General features: G+C 41.5%; 1 protein-coding gene and 1 long non-coding RNA gene across 2 annotated transcripts; one reads left to right on the forward strand and one right to left on the reverse strand.

Annotated features, from left to right (window-relative positions):
- The first annotated feature begins 318 nt into the window (after positions 1–318).
- On the forward strand, positions 319–7,425 carry LOC129354598 (GPI ethanolamine phosphate transferase 3-like). Its single transcript, XM_055024049.1, has 11 exons — positions 319–488; positions 590–1,068; positions 1,538–1,681; positions 1,883–2,006; positions 2,085–2,244; positions 2,582–2,764; positions 3,226–4,810; positions 4,887–5,090; positions 5,249–5,433; positions 5,931–6,001; positions 6,102–7,425. Exons 2-11 carry the CDS (start codon positions 591–593, stop codon positions 6,229–6,231), a joined length of 3,264 nt encoding a protein of 1,087 aa, XP_054880024.1. The 5' UTR covers positions 319–488; position 590; the 3' UTR covers positions 6,232–7,425.
- Positions 5,384–22,520, reverse strand: LOC129354599 (uncharacterized). The gene is made up of 3 exons (XR_008605169.1): positions 22,379–22,520; positions 16,354–16,504; positions 5,384–5,450 (listed from the first exon to the last, which is right to left on the reverse strand). It is a non-coding gene; the product is annotated as an uncharacterized LOC129354599 (long non-coding RNA).
- Positions 22,521–22,549: the final 29 nt, after the last annotated feature.

Raw genomic sequence — 22,549 nt, forward strand, 5'->3', positions numbered from 1 at the left:
TAAAGTAGTGCTAATTGTTTCCCAATCTAATTTTATTTTAATCTGTATTTATTTAAGAGTGACACATCCTGCGAGCCTCAACCGTTACACCCGGCATGTTGTCTTACAGGCATAACGAACTATATCAGGGCTAAATTTAAAATAAATAAATTAAATTAAATTTTACTAAGTATTATAATAATTAAAGTGGGTTGTTTTGTGTTTCTTTGTTATTTGTCTTCTATACCTTAAGCGTTGAATTCTCCTGGCAGTCTCAGTCCGGGGCTATAAAAACACATCTCCATGGTTGGTAACAGTGAAACCAGTCCGCCGTCAACTTCCGCCGGGTCCACCTGCCTGGAATGTGAATGTATCCGTCCCAATGAAGGTGAGGGAGGCTCCTGTCTGCTCCGTGGTTACCTGAGACACCTGGACCTCTGTGGTGTTTACACACACACAGCTTCACGGCCGCCTCCTGACCCCGAGAGGTGAAATCCCAGGGATACAAGGTCAGCAGTGAATGAAACAGGACGAATTAGCCGCAGCTAGCCGGTGATGTTAGCCAGTTTCTACCTAAACTTATCAAATTACTCCGTTGGTTCCGCTCCAGCATGAAGGGGCTCACGGTTCTCTGCCTGCTCCTGTGGCTGTGCGCGGCCTACTTCGTGGGCATCTACCTCTTCGTGGGCGGCTTCCTGCTGGTGAGGCTGGAGGTGAACCGGACCAGCGCCTGCGGGGACGTCCTGCAGCCCGGAGCGGAGCCGGCGGACTTCTGCCGGGGTCCCCCCCGCTTCCGCAGGGCCGTCCTCCTCATCATCGACGCCCTGAAGATCGACTTCGCCCGGTTCGACCCCACCAAGACCGCGCCGCGACCTCACGAGAACAAGCTGCCCGTGCTGGAGGAGACGGTGTCGGCCCGGCCCGCGCAGAGCCGCCTGTACCCGTTCAGAGCCGACCCTCCCACCACCACCATGCAGAGGATCAAGGGCTTCACCACCGGCTCCCTGCCCACCTTTGTGGACGTTGGCAATAACTTTGCCTCCAGCGCCATCTTGGAGGACAACCTGATCCACCAGCTGGGGCAGATGGGTGAGTTGGTGGGGATCTGTGCTGGAAAACATGGGGGTGGCAGCGTCATGCTGAGGGGTAGAAACAGAGAGGCTGCTGCTTACACGTAACTGAACAAAATATGTGCTTATTTTTTCTTTAATTCAGTTTTTCACCTTCTTTTCTTATTTCTTTTGTTCATCCTTTCTGTCTTCCTCTTTTCTTCCTTTAGTTCTTTGTTTGTTTCTGTCTTTATTTTTTTTCTTGGTTTATTCCTTTCTCATTTCTGTCTGTATTCATCTCTTCTTTTTCTTTTCCTTGGTTCTTTCTGTCTTTTTTCTTTGCTTTCCTTGTATTTGTCTTTATTTATTTTTTATTTTGTTTCTGCTTTCTTTTCTCTTTATTTTCTGTTCTGTATCTTTATTTCTATTTTGTCTTTTCTCTGTTTTTCTTCCTACTTAAATCATCTTTGTAGTTTTAATAGTTCTTATTATTTTGGGTTCATTTGCAGGTAAGCGGGTCGTGTTTATGGGCGACGATACCTGGGAAAACCTCTTCCCTAAGAAGTTCTACCGCTCTCTGCCGTTCCCGTCTTTTAACGTCAAAGACCTGCACACGGTGGACAACGGCGTCCTGCAGCACCTCTACACCACCAGTATGTAGAAACACCCACAGCGGCCATCTTAGCTCTTCACCTCCATCAGTTCCGACAAACTGAACTTTTAAGAGTATTTTTATTACTGTTTTAGTTGTATTTTCTTTGTCGGCTCCGTTTTGCTTTTATTGAGTCTAATTTTTGGACACTCTTCAATCAGAAGCCAACTTCAGCCTGCATTTCCCTCCATGCTTGTTTCAGTGGTGGGGGACGACTGGGACGTGTTGGTGGCCCATTTCCTGGGGGTGGATCACTGCGGGCACCGGTTCGGACCCGACCACCCGGCCATGGCCGACAAGCTCACCCAGATGGACGGCGTCATCAGGTCGGACTGCAGGACGCAGACGGGCGCCGAGGTGGACGGAAGCCGCAGGGTTTCGCTCACACTGGGTTCTCCTTCCAGGTCGGTGATGGAGCGCCTGCAGGACGACACCCTGCTGGTGGTGATGGGCGACCACGGCATGACCGACACCGGAGACCACGGAGGGGAGAGCCAGAAGGAGACGGACGCTGCGCTCTTCCTCTACAGCCCGTCCGCCATCTTTGCTGGACCGCCGACTGAGGTGGGAAACATTGCAGGAGAAAATAAATCAATGTATGGTTAAATAAAGTACAAATATTTAATAAAATCGATTAAAAATGGAACAAAAAATACAGAATATGAAAAATGTATTAAATAAGAAAATGAATTAATAAATTTTAATGTTAATTTATGTCACACTGTATGATCAAATAAGTTTAAACTTCTTTTTATTTTTGGATGCATTATTTGACACATTAATTATTTCATCCAGGCGTTTCTTTATTTTAACATTTGTTTGTTATTTTTGTCATTACAGGTCTTCCGTAGAGCCGAGCTGTAAATCACAGAAACATGAAAAATGTTTATTTTTCCCACAGGATGAGCCGGATGTCGTCCCACAGACGGATCTGGTTCCCACTCTGGCGCTCCTGCTGGGAATCCCCATCCCGTTCAGCAGCGTGGGTCAAGTCCTGCTGCCTCTCTTCCCCCCACACGAGGAAACGCAGGCTGCAGTGAGGCGCCTCAGCCAGCTGGAGGCGCTGTGGATCAACACAAAACAGGTGCTGTCCTCAGCTTTTACAGCTCAAACTAACGAGTTTTCATTTAACAGCTTCATTATTTTTAGCATTATTTTACATTATTTAAAAATGCAAATAAAGAAATAATCAAGTTCTCTTTTCACATGAGAAAATCAACATTTTATTGCAACTAAATATAATTCCTTTTGTGAAAGTTTCATCATTTACAGCTGAAAAGCTGCTTAACGTCTATGCAGTATAGATCTAACCTGTTGACTTATTTCTGTATTAACTGATAATAATAATAGATTTATTTTCCAGAATTTGATCCAGGTAACAACTGGATTTTTGTCTTAAATGCAAAATGTTAATATTTTTTCTGAGTTTTGATTAAATTTCTGAGTCTTTTATTTCAGCAAATGGTTGATCAACTAACTAATTAATTGATTAGTTAGTTGATGGTTATTTCAGTGATGGATCAATAATGATTGATTGTCTTGCAGGTCAACCGTTTCCTGGAGACGTACTCGTCTCTGTCCAGTGACATTCCTCCAGAGAGCCTCTCTGAGCTGAAGGTGGCCTTCGCTCGCCTCGCCTCCGATTACCAGGGCTCGGTGGGCGCCGGGCGGCCGCCGTCACCTGGCCTGGCCTCCTCCCTGCGGGCCTACCTCACCTCCGTCAGGGACACCTGCCGAGCCACGTGGGCCAGGTTCAACCCGGCCAAGATGGCGGCCGGTCTGGCCGTCCTCACCTTCGCCTGCCTGGCGTGTTTGGTGATGTCGGAGCTGTCCGCCGTGCTGACGGAGGAGAAGCGTGCGGGACTGAAGGGTCCGGTTGCCGAAGCGCTGACCGTCGGGGTCGCCGTCGCCGCTGTGCAGCTGGTTGCCCGCGGTTACGTGGAGGCGGTGTGGTGTCTGGCGGCCGGCGCCTTCGCCTCCGAGGCGCTCTTCCTCTGGAGGGCGTGGCGACTGAGCCGCCCACCCGTTTTGAAGAACGGCGCCAAAGTGTGGAAGCTGTCGGCGCGCCGCCTGCTGGCGCCGTCCCTCGCCGTGCCGCTCCTCCGCTGCGCCTCGCTGCTCTCCGACAGCTACGTCATCTACGAAGGCCGGGTCGTGACCTTTCTCCTGCTCTCTCTGGCGCTCTACGTTCCGGTGCGCCTCAACTGGGACGGCCATCTTGTCCCTCTGACCCCTGACCCGCTGAAGTCGGCGGGGCTGCCGCCGTCGCCGGCGTTGACCCAGGCCGCCTTGAGGAAGGAGAGCAGCTCTCTGATTGGCTGCCTGGGCGGCCTGGTGCTGTGCGCCTGCGTCTCGCTGTCGTTCCACGGCTGCAGGGAGGAGCAGGGCGGCTGCACGCCGTCGCCGTTCCTGTCCCCGCTGTCCCGCCTCCAGGACAGCCAGCTGAAGAACCTCTACTACATCCTGTCCGTCGTCTCTCTGGGCGTCGCCGCCTACCTGCTGCGGCTCTGGCTGTGTCACTACGGCAACCTGAACTCGTCGGGCGGGACGGCGTTCGCCGCGCGCTGGGTCCTGCCGCTGCTGTGCGTCTGCGCCGGCCTCCACTGGGCCGTCAGCGCCACGCCGGAGGACGGCTTCAGGAAGCTGGCGGAGCTGATCCGCGTGGCGCAGCTGGTCCTGCCCAGAGCCGCCTTCGCCCTGCTGGGCCTCGGCGTCTCCCTGATCTGGGCCGACCCGCTCACCGTGTTCGCCAAGACGCGCGCCGCCGCCGCCGCCGCTTCGGCCAGGAGCCCCGCCCTCCCGCCGCGCTACCGAGCCAGCACCGGCATCAGCCCGCAGGCCGAGCTGCGCCACCTGATCCCGCAGATCTACCAGCGCATGCGGCGCTCGCTGGAGGACGGGGAGACGGGCGGCGAGGAGGACGGGCGGCCCGCCGTGGAGGCGTACGGCCTGGGGACGGTGTACTCCGCCCCGCTGCTGCTGCTCTGCGGCCTGCTGGGGGTCGGGCTGCTGCTGCTGCACCCGGAGGGCATGGCGCTGGCCTTCCTGCTGCTGCTGCTGGAGATGGCGGCGCTGCTGCACATCCACGCCGCCGCCGCCAACCTCAGCGGCTCACCTGCAGCCAACACAGGCAGGAAATCCACCCGAATCTTAGTGGTGGTGTTTCTGCATTGTGGCGGTTGAACACGGACTCTTCTCTCATCCAGGGGTTTTCAGCGTCGCCTGGACTCCAGTGGTTCTCTGGTCTCTGGCTGCCTCCCAGTTCTTCCACTCCACTGGTCACCTGCCCACCTTCCCTTCCATCCAATGGGGCGCCGCCTTTGTGGGGTTTCCAGATGGACACACTGGCACCGTTCTGCCCGCCTGCCTGGTCACCCTCAACACGTTTTCCTCACACATATTATTTGCAGGTTAAGATGCTATTTTACACAAACCTGCATGTATTTTAGCTGATTTTACGCTAAAGGCAAAGAAAAAAAAAATCTATTTTTATATGTTTTGTTGTAACACTGGAAATATTATTTATTCTCCTGTTTTTTTAATAAATAAACTCTGCTGTTGTCACCAGTGGGTTGTCCTCTGCTGCTGTTCTGGCCTCTGGTGCGGGAGGTCAGGGCCAGCAGGGGGGTGAAAGGTCACGGCGAAGAAGGCGAAGACGCCGTGATGGAAATGCGACTGAGAGAGAAACCGCATCAGTTCAGCGCCGCGCTGCTGCAGCTGTCGACGCGCTACCTCTTTATTCTGGGAGCACAGGTCGGTCCAGCCTGGTTCTGTTGGATCCGGGGGAAAATTTCAGACTTTAATCTCTTTTTCTGTACATTTTCATTTTAATTTTGGGATTTTTATTTTTTGCTTTTGAATTTTGTCATTTATTTCTTTGAATTCCTTATATTTTCTCAGAATTTTCAATTTATTGTCAAAATTTTGACTTTCTTAAAATTCAGATTTTTTTTCTCAATGTTGACTTTAATCTCAGACCTTTTTGTTAATCCAAATTTTGACTATTTCTCTCAGAATTCTTAATTTTCTTTCCCAATATGCTGACTTTAATCACAAAATTCTGATAAAATTGAATATTCTAACTTTTCTTCTACAAATTTTGACTTTTCCTAGAATTCTGACTTTGATCTTCTACGATTTTATAATTTAAGCTGAAGTTCTTTTTTTCCAGTTTTTTTCAGTGGCACTAATCCTCTTCCGTATGTCTTTGTGTGCAGTTTTGCTTTAACTGGTTTCTCATTCTTTCTCAGGTGTTTTCTTCAGTCTGTGCTGCTGCTATTCTCAGGAGACACCTAATGGTGTGGAAGGTCTTCGCACCCAAGTAAGTATCTGAATGTATTTTGTGGTTTTTAACGCGTTTTGGAGGTAAAATCTGCCTCTTTAGGTGGTAATTTGCCTCTAAAGTATGTTTTCTTCCTCAGGCTGCTGTTTGAGGCGTCTGGCTTCGTGGTGAGCTGCTGCTTCCTGCTGATCGGCGTCACCTTGGTGCTCCGGGTCGACGTCGCCGTGGGTCGCTGGTTTAAAAGACTCATCCCAGACGCCTCCAGGTAGCAACGCCGCTGCCGCCATGTTGCACAAAAACATCTAAAACTGTGACGAACTTCGACATAAACACGTCTGTGGAAAACTGACTTCAGATTGTTGGGCTTTTCCTCCAAGCTGCCTCACTGAGGGTGAAGTCCTCCCAGCTTGAGCTGAATGTTTTTTCTGTTTGGTTGAAACTACGGAGGAAAAACTGCTTCAAAACTCTTGGTGCCAACTCTGGGCTCACTCAGTTCTGGTTACAGGATCACTTCCAACCCAGCACAGGAAGGAATGTCATTACTTTAATTTCATCAATCATGAATTTGATCTCTCAATTTCCACATTCAGCCTTATGGAAGACTGATCATGCCAAAACTAAATAAATGCAGAATTTATTTAAATATTTTGATAAGATAATTAAATTGCCTAATATTGTCTCCAAAAAAAAATAAAAAATGTCCAAACTTATTTGATTGCAGTGTGCCATAAATTATTGCTATTATTAATGGATAATTTACTTCAGTGGGTTTCCTTATTGGGTATTTTTAAATATTTCTTTTATCTACGTCCTTTAATATTTTGTCTTTGCATTTTCTCCTTTGTTTATAATATTTGGCACTTTAATTACGTTATTTGCATATTTTCAATTTTGGCAGGATCAGTCCTCCATATACGCATGCAGAAGTACAAATTAAAGGTGCATTTTCTCTAAGAATTCAACATAAATATATTTAAACATTGACAGAACTAAACTCATACGTACGTTGCATATATTTGTCTTTTAGACGTTAAATGAACATTAAATAATTTTCTGGGACCAGAAGTTTTATTTGGTGCGTCCGTTCCCCCCAGCGTGTGAACCTGTAACCTGAACTGACTTTTTTAAACCTCCAGCCATTAAAACACATTTTTACCATCTGCTGATGGGATTTTTTTATTGTTTTTTTAAAATATTATATTTAGTATTTTTCAGAACAAATAACCAGCCAGTCTAACCTGAATGTTTGTAAATTAATAATTTTTTACCTTTTTCCTGGTTCTGATGTAATTTGGGTTCAGAAATCGTTCAGAAGTCGGTTTGTTTTTGTTGATCGGGTTCAAGCTCAGGTTGATGACATCACTACAGAGGATGTTTCTGATTGGCTGATTTGTTATTTATAAAACTGATTGTGTTTGATATGAAGGGTTAACGGGTGATGATTTTACATACTGTAAAAACTAATAAAGCTTTTCTACATCTTGAATTGGTTTCAGTGTGTTTTACACTCCACTTGTATGGAGTTCTGATCTTGCCGAAATTGGAAATATAGAAATAAAGTAATTAATGTGCCAATTGTTGCACCAAAAAGTGTAAAAACTTTCTGAATGATAATGAAAACAAGCTGTTTCATTTTTTCAACAGTTATTTTTTTTTCTAATCTTAGTGTTTCATTAGTAGCCTGTACTTTTGTATGTTTTATTCAAATCTTTATTTTCAGTTTTAAAGCTTTTTTTTTTTTAGTTTCAAAGTATTTTTTTAGTTCACTTTTTTTTTTCCCACTTTCATTGAACAAATTGTATGGCCCTAATTTAGTTCCATATGAGAGCATCTCTGGAAGACATTCAGTTTTAAAGTCAATCACAAGCTGTCTGTTTGAAATCCCTTTGTTATTCACAAAGTTATTTTCTTTTTTACCATCAGTGATTAAATGATCTTGAAGCTAAATCTTTCGTGACCCATTTGGATGTTTCTGCTGGTTCAGAACCAGAACCGGGTCGCAGGAAGAAGCGACTTAATAAACCATGAATGTCAGAAATGAAACTCACCAGATTTTCTCAGCATGTCGGTGATTTGCCGCCATGACGGACGCATTATGAACACCCAGCACCTCACAGAAGTCATCATTTAGACACTAATTCCCCAAATTCACGCATAATCAAACAAATTAGCCTTTATGCTAATTTCTGATGACTCCATTATGCTAAAAGCCAGGTTTGAATGACACTCGTAATTGCAGCGGAGATATTATTGCTGAACAACTCGGTAATGGATACTAACGCTTCTTCTGCTGAGTGGCTTCGCAGGAGTAAATAAACGCTGATGTGTTTTCACTGATGAGCTGCTGAGGCTCTGATGCGTTCAAAGACCGCAGGAAAATCTATCCAACTGCTTCTGAACAGCTTTACGCTTAATGTTTTTTTTTAAATTACATCAATATTTCCTCTGCATTTTCTCCCTTCCTGTTTATTTATTTTTATTATTTCATCAGTTTCCTCTTTTCTGATAATAATAAGAAAAAGAAATCAAAACTGAAATATTAGAGGAGGAAATAAATTAATATATGGTTGACGAAAGAGTCAGTAAATTAAAACAAATATAACAAAAAATAAATAGCAAAAAATAAGGAGGCTAATTACTAAAACGATAAGATTGGAAATAAAAGAAAAATAATCATGATAGTCTCACATTGTTTAAAATAATAGACAATTGTTAATGTGCCACACTGTACACTCAAATTAGTTTCAAAATATCTTACCTTTTGCAATATTTGTCACTTTAATTACCTCAACAAACCATTTATTTATTTCTACATTTAATGCTAATTTTGGCAGGATTAGTCCACCGTAGACGCCATTTGAAATATTCATAATTCCTGAGTCGGAAAGTCTAGAACGAAATAAAAAAAAAATCCAAGAAGATGTAAAACAAAGCAACATTATGACACTTTACTCCCTCCGTATTTTACATTTGCTACTTTTTGTAGAAAATGTAAAAATCAATAAATCAGAAAATCGATTTACTGGTCCTCTGAATTTTGAAGTTAGCAGTAAATCGGGACCAAGCGTCCACCTGTCTGTTTCTTGACTCCGGCGTTGACAGAAGCGTCACGTTTTGCGAGCGGATCACGGTGATCGATGGATCCGGAGCGGCTGCAGAGTAATTGCATATTTTAGAGCCTTCGGATGAATTATCCAGCGCCGATCTGTCATCACTGCGCTAAAGTCAGAGCTTCATTTGGAGTGAGGGATGTTGCTCTGGAGTCACATTTACAGCTGCAGGGATCATGAATTATTACAGCGAACATGAGAACATTAAATCAACTGAGAACCCAAACCAAGGTGACGTCCTCACTTCACATCCTCGCCTTCTGGTGACATTTTTGTTCGTAATTAAAGATCAAGTTTGGAAATTAGCTCCCAACAAACAAATCAAAATGAATTCAAAAGTTTTAAAACACCTTAAAGTTTCATTTTGAGGTCAAAAATGTCTTACTGATTAAAATCTGAAAAGTGTGGCTTGCATTTGTGTTTTTGCCTGTTTGCTTTGGTACTTCTAAACAAAGTTCAGTTGTAGTTTTGCAACTTTTCTTTCAATGTGACATAAAGACATAAATTTATACCCTATGGAACTAAAATGGGGCCATAAAGTTTGTTTTGTGGTTTTGAACTTTTTCTTAAAATATGTTTTTTCAATTACAAAAGTATTTTTCAGGTTCATAATTATGTCTCAATGTTAAAATTACCTTTCAGTAGATTTAGTTTTTTCTAGTTTCAGATTTTATTCAGTTTCATCTACATTATTGTACAGTTTTTAACAAGTTTTTAATTTAAAATCTTTGAACAACGTTTTTGGCACCAATTTAGCTCCATAGTTTTGTAAAGCTGGTATGCACAAAATTGCTCAGATCTTGAACATGAAAAACATTTAGAAAAACAAAACATTTTTCTTTAATTTAAGGTGATAAATTGGCTTTGTTGTTTTGATTTTATGATAAGCAAAATGCTTAAAACAAGTACGGATAATTTTCTAAAAATTGCTTCTCACAGAAAACAGAAACGCTGAGCCAGGAACACTTTGGGAAAAAATAAATAAAAAGCTCTTTGGTTTTTCTCCAGGCTCTGATTTCCAGATAAACCCGTCGATGTTCGTGTGTTTTTGAGCCAGATTTGTTGAACTTGCGCTGGGAAACGATCTCTAGAAAAATAAAACAAGTTTAGTTGAAGAAATAGCTTAAGAATCAACGAGAACTAAAATCTGAGAAAATCAACTCCGCAAAGGTCAAAGGTGAAAAGTAAGACGTCATTCTGACCCCAAGAGATGAAACTCTAGTTTGAACTTGTTCATGGTGGGTTTTTGTAACTTTCTCACTTTTCAAAGCTTGAAACTTTTCTCCACTATGATGTATTTTTTTTATTCCTACCAACATTATGAGTGTTGAGAACCGACGTGTAAAAGCTCCAATCAGACGCTAATTTGTAATTTCCTAAGGAACCTGAATGTTCATTTCTCCGGTAAAGTTGGAGAACGAGTAATGTTTCATTTGGAAGTAAATTAAATCTCGCCGCGTATATCAATACAAAGTACCTTCATATTTTCCAATTCAGTGTCCGCCGCCTCCGTCTCTCTCATTCGCTGTAATCACATTCTGCGTTTTGTTGTCCTCATCGCTGCGGCGGCGGCGATGATGATTGCTGAGCCATCACCGCCGCCATGATCATCAACGCTTACACCTGATTGGATTTTAAACTCGTTTGCTGTCATCTTTAGCAGGTTATGATCAGGATCCTCGATCTGCTCAAATTCATTCCTACTTGAAGCAGATTTGTTTTTATTTCCTCGTCTGACCAGCAGGTTGTTTGTTTGTTTGTTTGATGTTTGTTTTTTCAATAGTTTGTCAAGGAAGTATTGGAGAAGAAGGAACTTTGTTCTTTACATTTTGACTTCAGCACCTCTTGTCACAGTTATGCAATCAAACATCTTAGAAAAGCAGAAGTGGAGCCTCCTACACAACCAACAGAAAAGCAGCTATTGGTTTCTGGATAGTAAGTCAACAACACGCCCTGGGAAGTTATATTCAGGTTTTTGAAATGTTTTGTTTTCCAGACACCAAGAAACATAAACTTATTGCCAAAAACTTTGGTGCTGCTGGAAGCAGGAAGTGGACGACAGCGCAGGGCATTCTGGGTAAATACAGCAAAAACAAACATGCTAGTCAAGCGCTAGCTGGAGAATTAGCTAGTGATGTTTAGCCAAAAGAGAAATCCTACAACCGTCACTGCGTTTTAGTTTTGTGAAAAAGGAAGTTACGCTCAGTGTCTTCTTCAGAAGTTTTCTTGTTGTTTCCTTCAGTCGTTCTTAGTGCAGCGCCCCCACAGGCGAGGAGGGGAACAAGTTTTTCAAATGGTTGGATTGTTTGACTCAATGCAGAGTCAAAGTTAACCAGAACAGCTGAAAATGAACAAATGTTGTATTTGCAATTGAACCAAATCTGCCAGGTATGAAAACACTTGGAACTGATTTTGAATAATAACTGGAACGTCATTAATTTTAGAATAAAACATAATATACTCATGTATTCAAAAGAAAGTCAGAAAAATAAAAAGTAAAAAGATGAGTAAACCTGATGTGCACTTTAAAGGTTTTCGGTATTCCAACTTTTCACTGCTTTTCCTTTATGGGTGTTTTATAAACATACCTTATTTTATTGTAACATGTCTTTCATTGTTTTTATTATGACTAGCCTTAAGTGAAAACATGTCCATCAACTGACTCACTTCATCCCCTGTAACGATCAACCGCCGGCTCGGCTGGGCCCAGGCCGCCATTTTGTTTTCAAACATGCTTCGAGTTAGATCCCGGCAGGGAGAGGAGACGCATACCGGCAAGGAAATACGATGAGAGCAGGGAAAGGGAGACGTTTATGAGGTAAAGGACATCAGAGCGGGCTTGCTTGAGCTCTTGTTAACATCAAAACACAAGCGAGGGGTGTGTATTTGATGTGGCGTCACACGGAGCGGGCCGCATTGAGTTCAAATGGATATTAACGGTGCAGGAGGCGGCCGGTCACCGTGGGGAAGCAGAGTCTGTGACGTTCCCACTGCACTCTGCTGCTTCACAAACAGAAAAAACCCAATAACAGCCACAAATCTTCAGGTTTAATGAAGGTTGAACTGTTTATTTACTCCTTTATTGCTTCTGTGTATTGAATCGGAGGAAAGAGACAGCAATACCATCTGCACCCCCGTTCCTGTTGGCCTGCTGCTGCAGCCTGAGTTTCCCTCCAACCAAATTACTGAAGTCACTGCAGGGCTGCTGTCGGTGAGTTAGGGCCATTTTAAACACATAAATTTACACCAGAAAAACTATGAGATCAATCTAAATCTTTATTAGAAACAAACTGAAAATGTTGGATTCTAAAGTCAGAAATTTGCTCGAAAACAAACCAAGAAATTATGAGATTAAACTTAGAAATTTTCTATGAAAACTTTAAAGTTTAAAATGCCAGAAATGTGCTAGAAAAACCAAAGGAGTGGACAAAATTTTGCAAGAAAAACCTCAGAATGTAGAGCATAAAGTCTGAAAAACGTGAAAATTTCTAGAAATGAAAAGTTAAATTTTCAAAATTTTCTGTTTCAAAACAGGATTTTTTTTTCAAAATTTTAGTTTTCTAGAAAAAATCTATAACTTTTTTCTCAAAAATTTCTGAGTTAAATGCAAAAACATTTCTTGCGTTATTTTTCTCACAAATATTTTACTGTTGAAGTTCAAAACCGTACGGAGTCCGTCTGGTGAGACACGAGAAAAAATAAAATAAAATAATCCCCATAGTTTAACATCTTGTGGGAGAAACATAAAAACAAATTTTGAGATTGATCTCTGAAAGTTTCTAGATAAACTCTGAAACTCAGATGGGAGGTTTTGGGGTGAAATGATGGGATTTGGTTGTTATTTGGTTCTGTGTGAAGGTTTCCGGATAGAACTGGTTGAGCTCGGATGCAGCATTAGATCCTGTTTGATCTGCATTTCAGGTTGTTTCCTTGTAGGAGGTAAAAACCCGGCAGAGCCGTCAAATAGACAAATCTGAGGCCCAGTAAAGTCAAAAATGCAGCTGCAGCCGCCCACTCTGCCCATGTTGCTTCTTATTGTTCAGATTCAGAACAATGGAGCTGGAGGTGGAAACTAACTGCTGCTTAATCTTCATAAAACAGTTTGAAACCCAATAATGCCTTAAAATCTCCAGTCGCCTAAAATTAAACAATCTGTCAAAGTTACTCCAGATTTCAACTTTTATTTCATTAGAAAATCTGCATAGTTTCAAAGTGATCAATTGAATTATTACACATTTAATACAATAATTTTTTTAACATAATTCTAGAAAATGTTTTCAGGTTTAAAAGTTTTTTTTTTCAGTTTAAAAATTGTTTTAAGTTTGTTTTTTGAAGTTCAAACTTATTTTAGTTTTAATTTTATTTGTCATTTAAAAATTATTTTCCAGTTGCAAGTATTTATTTTAGTTTAAATTGTTTTTACAATTATTTTTACAATTTAAATTCTTTTTTTCAAATTCAGATTTGTTTTTCAGTTTCCCTTTTCTCTTGGTGTAAAAACATTTTTTCCAGTTTGAAAAACATTTTTCCAGTTAGTACTGAAAAAATGTTTCAGTACTAACTGGAAACATTTTTTCCAGTTAGTTTCAAATATTGAAACTTTCAAAATTATTTTCAGTTTCAAATCTTTTTTCAGTTTTAGAATGTGTTTTACTTTGAAATCTTTATTTTCAGATTTCAAATTTTCACCAGTTTAGATTATGTATAAACAAATTTTTTTATTCCTGTTATTTTCTGTTTTTCAGATTCACTATTGTTCTTCGAGTTTCCAATCCTTTTTTTTTTATCTCAAAATAATTTTTTCAGTTTCAATTTATATTTTTTTATTTGACCAAAAGTTTTGGCCCTAGTGTAGCTCCATAGAACATCTTAAAACTGAGACATTGTTGCCGTTCAGTGAGATGAAGCGTCTGCATTACATTTGTTTCCACAGAGCGATTCGTTGCCGGGTTGTTTGCTGATATTGCGTTGCTGATGTTGCGTTGCTGATGTTGCGTTGCTGATGTTGCGTTGCTGATGTTGCGTTGCTGATGTTGCGTTGCTGATGTTGCGTTGCTGATGTTGCGTTGCTCCACTGATGTCTCCTGTAAACGTTTCTGTGGTTTTTGAAGCTTAAATTTTCTGACTGACACGTTCAGATCCCGACATATTGGAGGCAGAAATCTGTAATTTGGCCCCGTGACCCCGCCGTGACCCCTCTCCGCTTCATCGTTTTCCCACCGACATAACGCCGCAGCCCCAGTGGCCTTTTTGCTCCGACCCGCCGCCACCTTTTTAATCTAAACTCAGCGTGAGGTCAGAGGTCAGACTCTTTTCATAGATGTGTTCCTACTTGTTCCTTTCAAAATAAATCTCTCCCCCTGCTGCTGTAGGACTAAAGGAGAGGCTTGTTCTCACGTAGAAACCGAGTGTTGGAGCTCAGACTTTGTTTAAACCGCAGGCGCAGCGTGTTTATGGGTCGGTTAAAAGGTTCCTGTCCGACTGACGGGTCTGTCAAATAAACAGCGGGACAAGTGGTGCCGCTTGTTTCTTCTTCCCCATAAAAGTCAAACATGTCCCCATCATATCCCGTGCTACCAGCACGGGTCACTGTTAGCCTAACACGTTTAACCTTTATCTTAATTGTCGTTCCCTGAATGTATTTCCTGGAAGGAAAGGAGCTCAGAGCGACTGTGAAACGTTTTCACCCCTTTGGACGTTTTACTGCGTTTAAAATCAACCAGGAGCTGCAAAATCTGGCTGTTCAGACAAGAAAATAGACAAATAGACCAAATCATTTCAAAATAAAATGTGATTTAAAAAAAAATAATGACAGTAAAATAAAACTAGTTAACATAAAATAAGTGGCTGCGTAAATATTATTGTTAGGAAATCAAAATTAGACAAAATAAAGGGGAAAATTTCCACGCTTGTGTTTCCATTTGGGTCTAAATTGCTTCTAAAATCAACTTCCACTCTTTAAAAAACATGTAAATTATTAAGTGCTTTGGGGAAAAAAATGTTTTTTAATAAATACGTGCAAAATTTTTCTTTTTTAAACGAGAGAATAAAATAATGTGGCAGCTAATTCACTCATTGTGTGCTAATTTTGTGTATCAGAGTTTATGTTATCTAAAAACAAGGAAAAGCTGCCATCAGAAATGTTGGATATCAGCTGTCAGAGGTCTAAGACAGGAAATGAAGCCATCTTCCTCTGAGATGTTTGTTGTAATGCAACTAAAGGTCAACGCTGATCCTTGGAAAGCTCTCTGCTTCGCCTACCGATCCGTAATCAGGCGCTGATTGTGTGATTGCTGGCGTTGATGTTGATGTTGCCGCTGCCACCTTCCTCTCCGCTCTCCTTGCAGAGCGGCTCTATATATAGAGGCAGCCGTCGGAGGTAATGGGATGATGAATGGACGCAGCCAGGCCTAATTTCATGGGGCAGGAAATCACCAGAGGAACAAGAAAAAAAGCTCAACTTTAGAGGCTGTAATTATTGTCCTCGGGACAAATCGGTCCCAAACTCCGCCGCAGGAAATACGACTCTTGATAAAGTAACGTGTTGTACATGCTAAGGCTTGTGGGTATTTATGCGCTTTGACCTGAGGGACGTTTCCCATTCGTATGATTTCATCCCATTCGTCTTCTAAAAGGGCCGCTAACAGCTGTTTGCTTTATTACGGCTGCAGGGATTTATCCCGTAATGTTTTATGTTAATAACAATGTTGAATGATTTACTGCAGCGCAGAGAAAGCTGCTCCACAAATTTATCGACTCGCTTGGTAAAATATTTTCATTTCAGAGTCCGAGTTCAGAATAAGAGCTGGTTGATGGTTTTGGCTCTGCAGGAAAAGTCTGAAGTTTAATGTGTTTTCATACCTGATAGTTTGGCAGATTCGTTCGATTGGGGATCAAAGTTGCAACATTTGTTGCATTTTTAGCTGCTGTGGTTCTTTTTCACGCTGCACTGTATGAATTGAGCCAAACTAAATAAAAAACATGTTCCCCTCCTCACCTGTGGGGGCGCTGCTGAGCCCAGACATTTAGTTTACTAACTACCTAAATATTTAGTTTAGATCTAAATATTCTCATTTTGAATTCAGTGAGCATTGTGAAACGATGTCCTGTTTGAATAATGAATCCCAGTTTTAGAAATAAATAACCCAAATTGTTGCTGATATATTTTGATCCTGCAGCAAAAATAAATGTCTCTTACTGACAGTTGCAGTTGTCTTGGGAGGGAGGAATCATTGGTTATTTTTGTCAATTTTATTCGCATTAACATCTGAATTACTGAACCTGATCCTGCGTGATGCTCCTGCACTGCCTGTTGTCGCCAGCAGAGGGCGTAGTGGTGGCTTTTATCCCAGTTTTCAGCCTCATCTCTTCCTTCCTCCGGTCCAGGAAAGCCCACCTTCTCCCGAACAGGTCTGGGAATGCTGCTGGGCTCCTGGAGTAAATATGAAAATAAAGCTCGACGCAGGAAAGCCCTAATTAGTCCGTCACTCCAAACTAACACTTCAGGCCGCTGCAGATCCCGGCCTGGCCCGCAGCATTTTCTCCCGCTGTCAGAGCTGGTCATGAGTGTCAGATTTAATCTGGTGCAGGGGTCGAGCGGGGCCCGGGGTGCTGGGAGAAACCCATCATTTTCATTTTGTTTGTGTGTGTGTGTGTGTGTGTGATGGATACAAGAGATAGAGGAAAAGATCAGGCCTCTGAGAAGGAAACAGCCTGACAAATTCAATAAAACACATCTGAGCAGCGCCTGCTGAACGTTCTGCTTCGCTTTGCCTCTCAGAATAAATATGAGTCGGTCTGAACGCGGGGCATTACTGTTGGGGGTAATTGTCTCATTTTTTTCTGAACCGGCGGTTTTCCTCCGTTGTTTGGCGGAGTGAATCCAATTACAGGTGTCGCCATCGCTCACGGTGGCGGGCGGAGCAGATGATGCGGCGATCTGGACGATTGATCGGCTGTTTGCGGCAGTGATCGCATTGATTAGCCATGAAATGTGCCAGGCAGCAGCTTACATCGCTCAAATACCAATGAGAGGGGAGGTTCAGCTGGGGAGGGAGGAGGAAGAGGCGAGGGGAGGGAGAGGAGATCAAAGATGGCCGCCTTCCCTGTTTGGGAAGGAAGAGAAGGGAAATATAGGAAAACAAGAAGTAGGGAGATTCATACTGAGTTTAGGAGCATCCATCCATCCATCCATCATCCATCCACCCATCCATCTGTCCGTCCATCCATCCATCCATCCAATCCATCCATCCATCCATCCATCCATCCATCCATCCATCCATCATCCATCATGTTGTGTTTTTGAGAAGTCTTTGACTAGAAATCTTTGGGCCGTTTGTGTCTCAGCTGCAGCAATGTGACTCAGAAGGTGAGTTTCACTCGGCGTGTTTCTCATTTCCTTTATGACCTGCGTACCATCAGTGGGGCTCGTTTTCGTCATAATTACTTATTATTTTACAGGACAGAATGCAGTAATTGGAGCCCAGTTTGAGGTTTTGCTCACATTCCTGCTTCATCCCGTCATGTTCCAGTGTTTTCCTTGCTAACAAGGTTCCAACCCGAGCCTTCACTCTGCACTGCAGGAGTCCGTGTTACCTTATAAAAGGACCTACACATGCAGTTGGACAGTTTTCTGTTTTTGTCCCAGACCGGAACGTATGGGAGAGGATTAGGGCCACTAATCAGGAGGTCATGCTGATTGTTTTTAAACTGAATTTTCAAAATTTAAAATCCAGATATACAAATTCAGAAACAGTGTTTTGAGAATGCTAACATAATTGAGATACATTGAAGATTGAGAAAAAAGTTAAAAATGTTAGATAAATGTTAAAAAAAAAAAGTCTGAATTTTGAGAAAAAAATTTAGAATTTTGAGAAAATTCCAATCTGAGAAAAAATCCTGGATTTTGTGTGTGGGGGGGGGGGGATCAGAAAAGGAATTCGGGAAAAGTCGCAAATCCAAGAAAAAAAAACTCAGAATTTTGTGAAAAAAATAAAACATGAAAAGTTGGAATTCTGAGAAGATTCCAATCTTAGAAAAAAAAGAGTAAAAAAAGGACAAAATCTGAGCAAAAAATTGGAAATAAATCTGAAAAGAAAGTATGAACTCTGAGAAAAAAAGTTGTAAATCTAAGTCAACAGTCAGAATTTCATAACTTTGTGATGTTTTAATCCTAATCTGTGGGTTCATCTTTGAGCTGGATTAGAGGAACCTGAAGCTTCCTGAACCGGTACCGTTCAGTTCGGTTGGGTTCAGTTCGGTCCAGACGGTGTTACTGTGAATCTGTTTCCAGACTCTGAGTGGGATTCATTCCTTCCTCCGGAGCGGCTGGACTTCCCAGGTGTTGCTGTGGAAATACCAGCTGCTTCATTATTCCGGCGCGCCGCTCTCCGCTCGCTCGTCCCGTTTCATAAATAAGTCACGGCGCTTCGCTGCAGACGGGCTTTACGGCCCAACATCGATTAGCAGGTTGAGCAAAGCAGAACGTTACAGGTGCAGCAGATGAAACCTCTGAATGAAAATATGAAAGGAAAATAAATTGAAGCTTTTGCTATTATCCAGAAAGTTTTATTTTAATTAATTTTAAATCCGCAAGGGCTTTTCTGTCCTGCCTGGAAATGAGGTTTTAGGAAATAAAACACGAGACAAAGAACATAAAATGATCTTTGAGAAGCAAATAATTAAAAGTTAATGATGTTTAGATGAGAAAAGGAGTCAGTTTAAAGTTTTTAAAGTGCAAATGAAGATGGGAGGAAAGGTCAGGCCAGGTCAACGGCATCAGACTGGGAATCAGACTGGGAATCAGACTAGGAATCAGACTGGGAATACTGGTTCATCCTGGTCAAGAGTTTACTGGGATATTCCAGATTAACTGTCGAGATTCAAAGTGAGGAAAGATGACAAAACAAAACCTGAAAATTAAAACATGAAGGTCAATGGAGAGAATATGGATGGATGGATGGATGGATGGATGGATGGATGGATGGATGGATGGATGGATGGATGGATGGGGGGTGGGTGGGTGGGTGGGTGGGTGGATGGATGGATGGATGGATGGATGGATGGGTGGGTGGGTGGGTGGGTGGATGGATGGATGGATGGATGGATGGATGGGTGGGTGGGTGGATGGATGGATGGATGGATGGATGGATGGATGGATGGGTGGGTGGGTGGGTGGATGGATGGATGGATGGATGGATGGATGGATGGATCAAATCCTGTAAAATTAAAATCTGTGATTTTTTGGGGGTATTTTTCATGAAAACCACATTTTGACATAAATCTAAGATTTTTTTGGATTTTGACTAAAAATTAGAATTTTGAGAAAAAATAGATGATTTTTTATTGGGCCCTAATGTTCCTCCGTAGCTCTGCTCCAGCGCTCGGCTAATGACTAATGACGGCTCATTTTTAGAGACTCAACCAGCCGAGATTCATGAACAAAGAGATTTGTTTTGACTCCGTCTGTGACAAACATTTCTCTCTGATAAAGTCTTTCTGCAAATTAAATTATTCTCCTTCCAGAAGCCAAACTGATGACATTTTCAAAGACATTTTACATGCAAATTACAGCAGATATCTACAACAAACACCAACGCTGTAAATCCATCAAGCTTCATCACAAAGAGAAATGGAAAAGTGATTTGAAGTAATGGATGTTGGCATGTTTTGTCTGTTTGCAGCGTGATGGCCGAGCGGCGATGAGCCAGAATCAGAGCTCGTTATGTTTGATCATCATCCGCCATCTTGTTCTGTTTTATGCTACTGATGATCAGCAGCTTCTCTGGGAACTTCATGAGTTTACCAGGAACATGTTATGATAATGAAATATGGCCATTGTAGACAGAAAAAATGTTTTATTTAACCAAACCCTGAAATATTTTAGTTTGAAATTTTGAAAATTAGCAAGAAAAAGTCAGACATATTGAGATTAATCTAAGGAATCTTCTAGAAAAACAACTTGGAAACGTCTGAGTATAAAAAGTCAAAAATTTGCTAGGAAAAAAATCTAATTCAAGAAATTTTCTAGAATTTATTCATTTGGAAAAATTTCTGTTTCAAATTTAGAAATCTCCTAGAAAAAAAATTCAACATTTTGAGATCAATCCAGAAATTATTGAGAAAAACTGGAAATTTCTCATCTGGAAAGTCAGATTTTTGGAGATTAACATTCAAAAATTTTGAGAAAACAGGAATTTCTGAGTTTGAGGAATCAAAAATTTGCTTGAAAAAGCTGAGAATTTGAACTTAATTTTCAGTTACAAAATAAAAAAAAATCTTGACTTCTGCAACTCAGAGATTTGCAAATTTTTGACTTGTCAAACTCAAATTTCTGCGGAAGATGATTAGGACCACCGGAATTTTTCTTTTTTTTTTTTTTTACTTTTTCCTCAAAATTCTGTTGAAAAACTAATATCAGAATTTCCTCATTTCAGTTAGAAATTTCCACATCATCTAAAAATTTTAGAATTTTTTGACTTTCCAGTTTTTTTTCTGTTTGTGTGGATTATTGTTTTGTTTTAATTCATTGACCAGATTTTTGGCAGATATTTGCTCCTCCTTCTCTCCGCTCTGGCCTGGTGCTCCGCTCCGCCGTATGGAAATCGTACTGCAGGCCTCTGCCTTCGCTCTGTGATGTAATTAGTAGCTTCTGCTGTCAGGATTGAGGCTCCTGTTTATCTTTGTCACAGATCGTCCATTAAACTGTCATTACTTGACTACATTCTGCAGGACTTCGGCCCGTTTCTGCAGAGTTACGGCCAAATATTGGCCTCATCCTGTAAGTGATGGCTCCGGTTTAGCTCAGTCGATCCGTTTGGAGCTTTTTCTGAGGTCAATGCAAACTACAGAAACAGGATGACACCGAGGGTCCATCCACATGAAGGCAAGACGAAGTAGGACATAAATCCTCGCTGCTCATCTGCTCTGAATCCCGGAGCTTTTAGGATCTAATAAGAGCAAATCTATGAGGCCGCCGTCCTGGGATCGTTTTATGTTTGGCTCTTTTCATTATTCATCATTCGTCATCTGAGGCTCAGCCTGCAGCCGGACTGTAAATCTATAGACGACCGCGCAGGTTATCTGAGCCTAATGCTAACTTTGGCACGGCGTCAAGATCGGCATGTCGATGCGAGCATGCTGAGGTTTATGGGAGGCCTGTTTGTAGTTACACTGTCAAAAATCAACAGCAGCCTGTCTCTACAAAAATGGGGGTTCATTTCATTGAATTCATTTTGTAAACGTCACAGCTGCTGGTAAACAAAATGTTCAGTTAAAGCTAAATAATTTCCTTAATATTTAATTTGAAGCAAAAATTGTTTTAATCTAAGTATTTATTTTGGGGTTAAATATTCCACTTGCTTCACTTTAGTCAGTTAGTTAGTTTGTAACTCAATATTTTGATGCAAAATATTTAACTTTCTAAATAAATATTTTACTTACTAAGCAAATGTTTAGTTTGGACTTAAATATTCACTTTCTTAAGTTAATTGCAAAGGTATTTTGCTAACTAAATATTTAGTCTGAAGCTAACTTGTTAACTAAATATTTAGTCTGAAGCTAGCTTGCTAACTAAATATTTAGTCTGAAGCTAGCTTGCTAACTAAATATTTAGTCTGAAACTAGCTTGCTAACTAAATATTTAGTCTGAAGCTAGCTTGTTAACTAAATATTTAGTCTGAAGCTAGCTTGCTAACTAAATATTTAGTCTGAAGCTAGCTTGTTAACTAAATATTTAGTCTGAAGCTAGCTTGCTAACTAAATATTTAGTCTGAAGCTAGCTTGTTAACTAAATATTTAGTCTGAAGCTAGCTTGCTAACCAATTTTGGATGTAGCTAGCTAGCTGACTTTTTAGTTTGCAGCTAAATATTTTACTTGCTAACTAAATATTTAGTTTGACTCTTCCTTGCTAGATAAATATTTTATCTGGCTAACTATTTTGTTTGAAGCTAGATTGCTAACTAAATATTTTGCATGTTTCATTTGAAGCTTGCTAGCTAAAAGTGCATGGTTAGCAGGTCAACTGGTTTGAAAAGTAGCTTGAAACTAAGTGTGAATTTGGAGCCAAGTATTTTGCTTGCAAACTTAATCTTTCACGATTTTGTGTTTCTTTCCCAGCCCAGAACTGACGAAAGCTGGTTCTGATTCTTTTGGGAGTTTTTCCCTGAAGAAAAGGAGTTGCTCCTTCTTATTGTCAGCCAACGGCTCAGTTAAATCAGCGATTTGACTTCGTCTGGTTTCCATAGATAACTGGCTGACTGTTAGTTCTGTCTCACCCCAGAACCTGCTGGTGTTTCTCGTAAATACCTGGAAACTCCACAGATGTGCTGGGAGCCAAACGTCTTCCTGTTTCAGGGTTTTACAATCCGTTTTATTGCCTCACTCCGCTGCAGCTCGGGTTGTTCTGGAACAGGTTCTGCTCCCTGAACAGATGCTAACATGCTGCAGCATCACTGCTGGTTTACCAAACGGTAAAAT

Source organism: Poeciliopsis prolifica, unplaced genomic scaffold, assembly GCF_027474105.1.
Source record: "Poeciliopsis prolifica strain line A6 unplaced genomic scaffold, Auburn_PproV2 SCAFFOLD112, whole genome shotgun sequence".
NCBI lineage: Eukaryota > Metazoa > Chordata > Actinopteri > Cyprinodontiformes > Poeciliidae > Poeciliopsis > Poeciliopsis prolifica.

What these genes read in the sequence shown, in the direction of transcription:
- LOC129354598 (XM_055024049.1), top strand. Translation starts at nt 591, where the DNA reads ATGAAGGGGCTCACGGTTCTCTGCCTGCTCCTGTGGCTGTGCGCGGCC. An exon ending in GCAGCACCTCTACACCACCA is followed by an intron (nt 1,682 to 1,882) that starts GTATGTAGAAAC and finishes TGCTTGTTTCAG; the next exon opens with TGGTGGGGGACGACTGGGAC. An exon ending in TGTGGATCAACACAAAACAG is followed by an intron (nt 2,765 to 3,225) that starts GTGCTGTCCTCA and finishes ATTGTCTTGCAG; the next exon opens with GTCAACCGTTTCCTGGAGAC.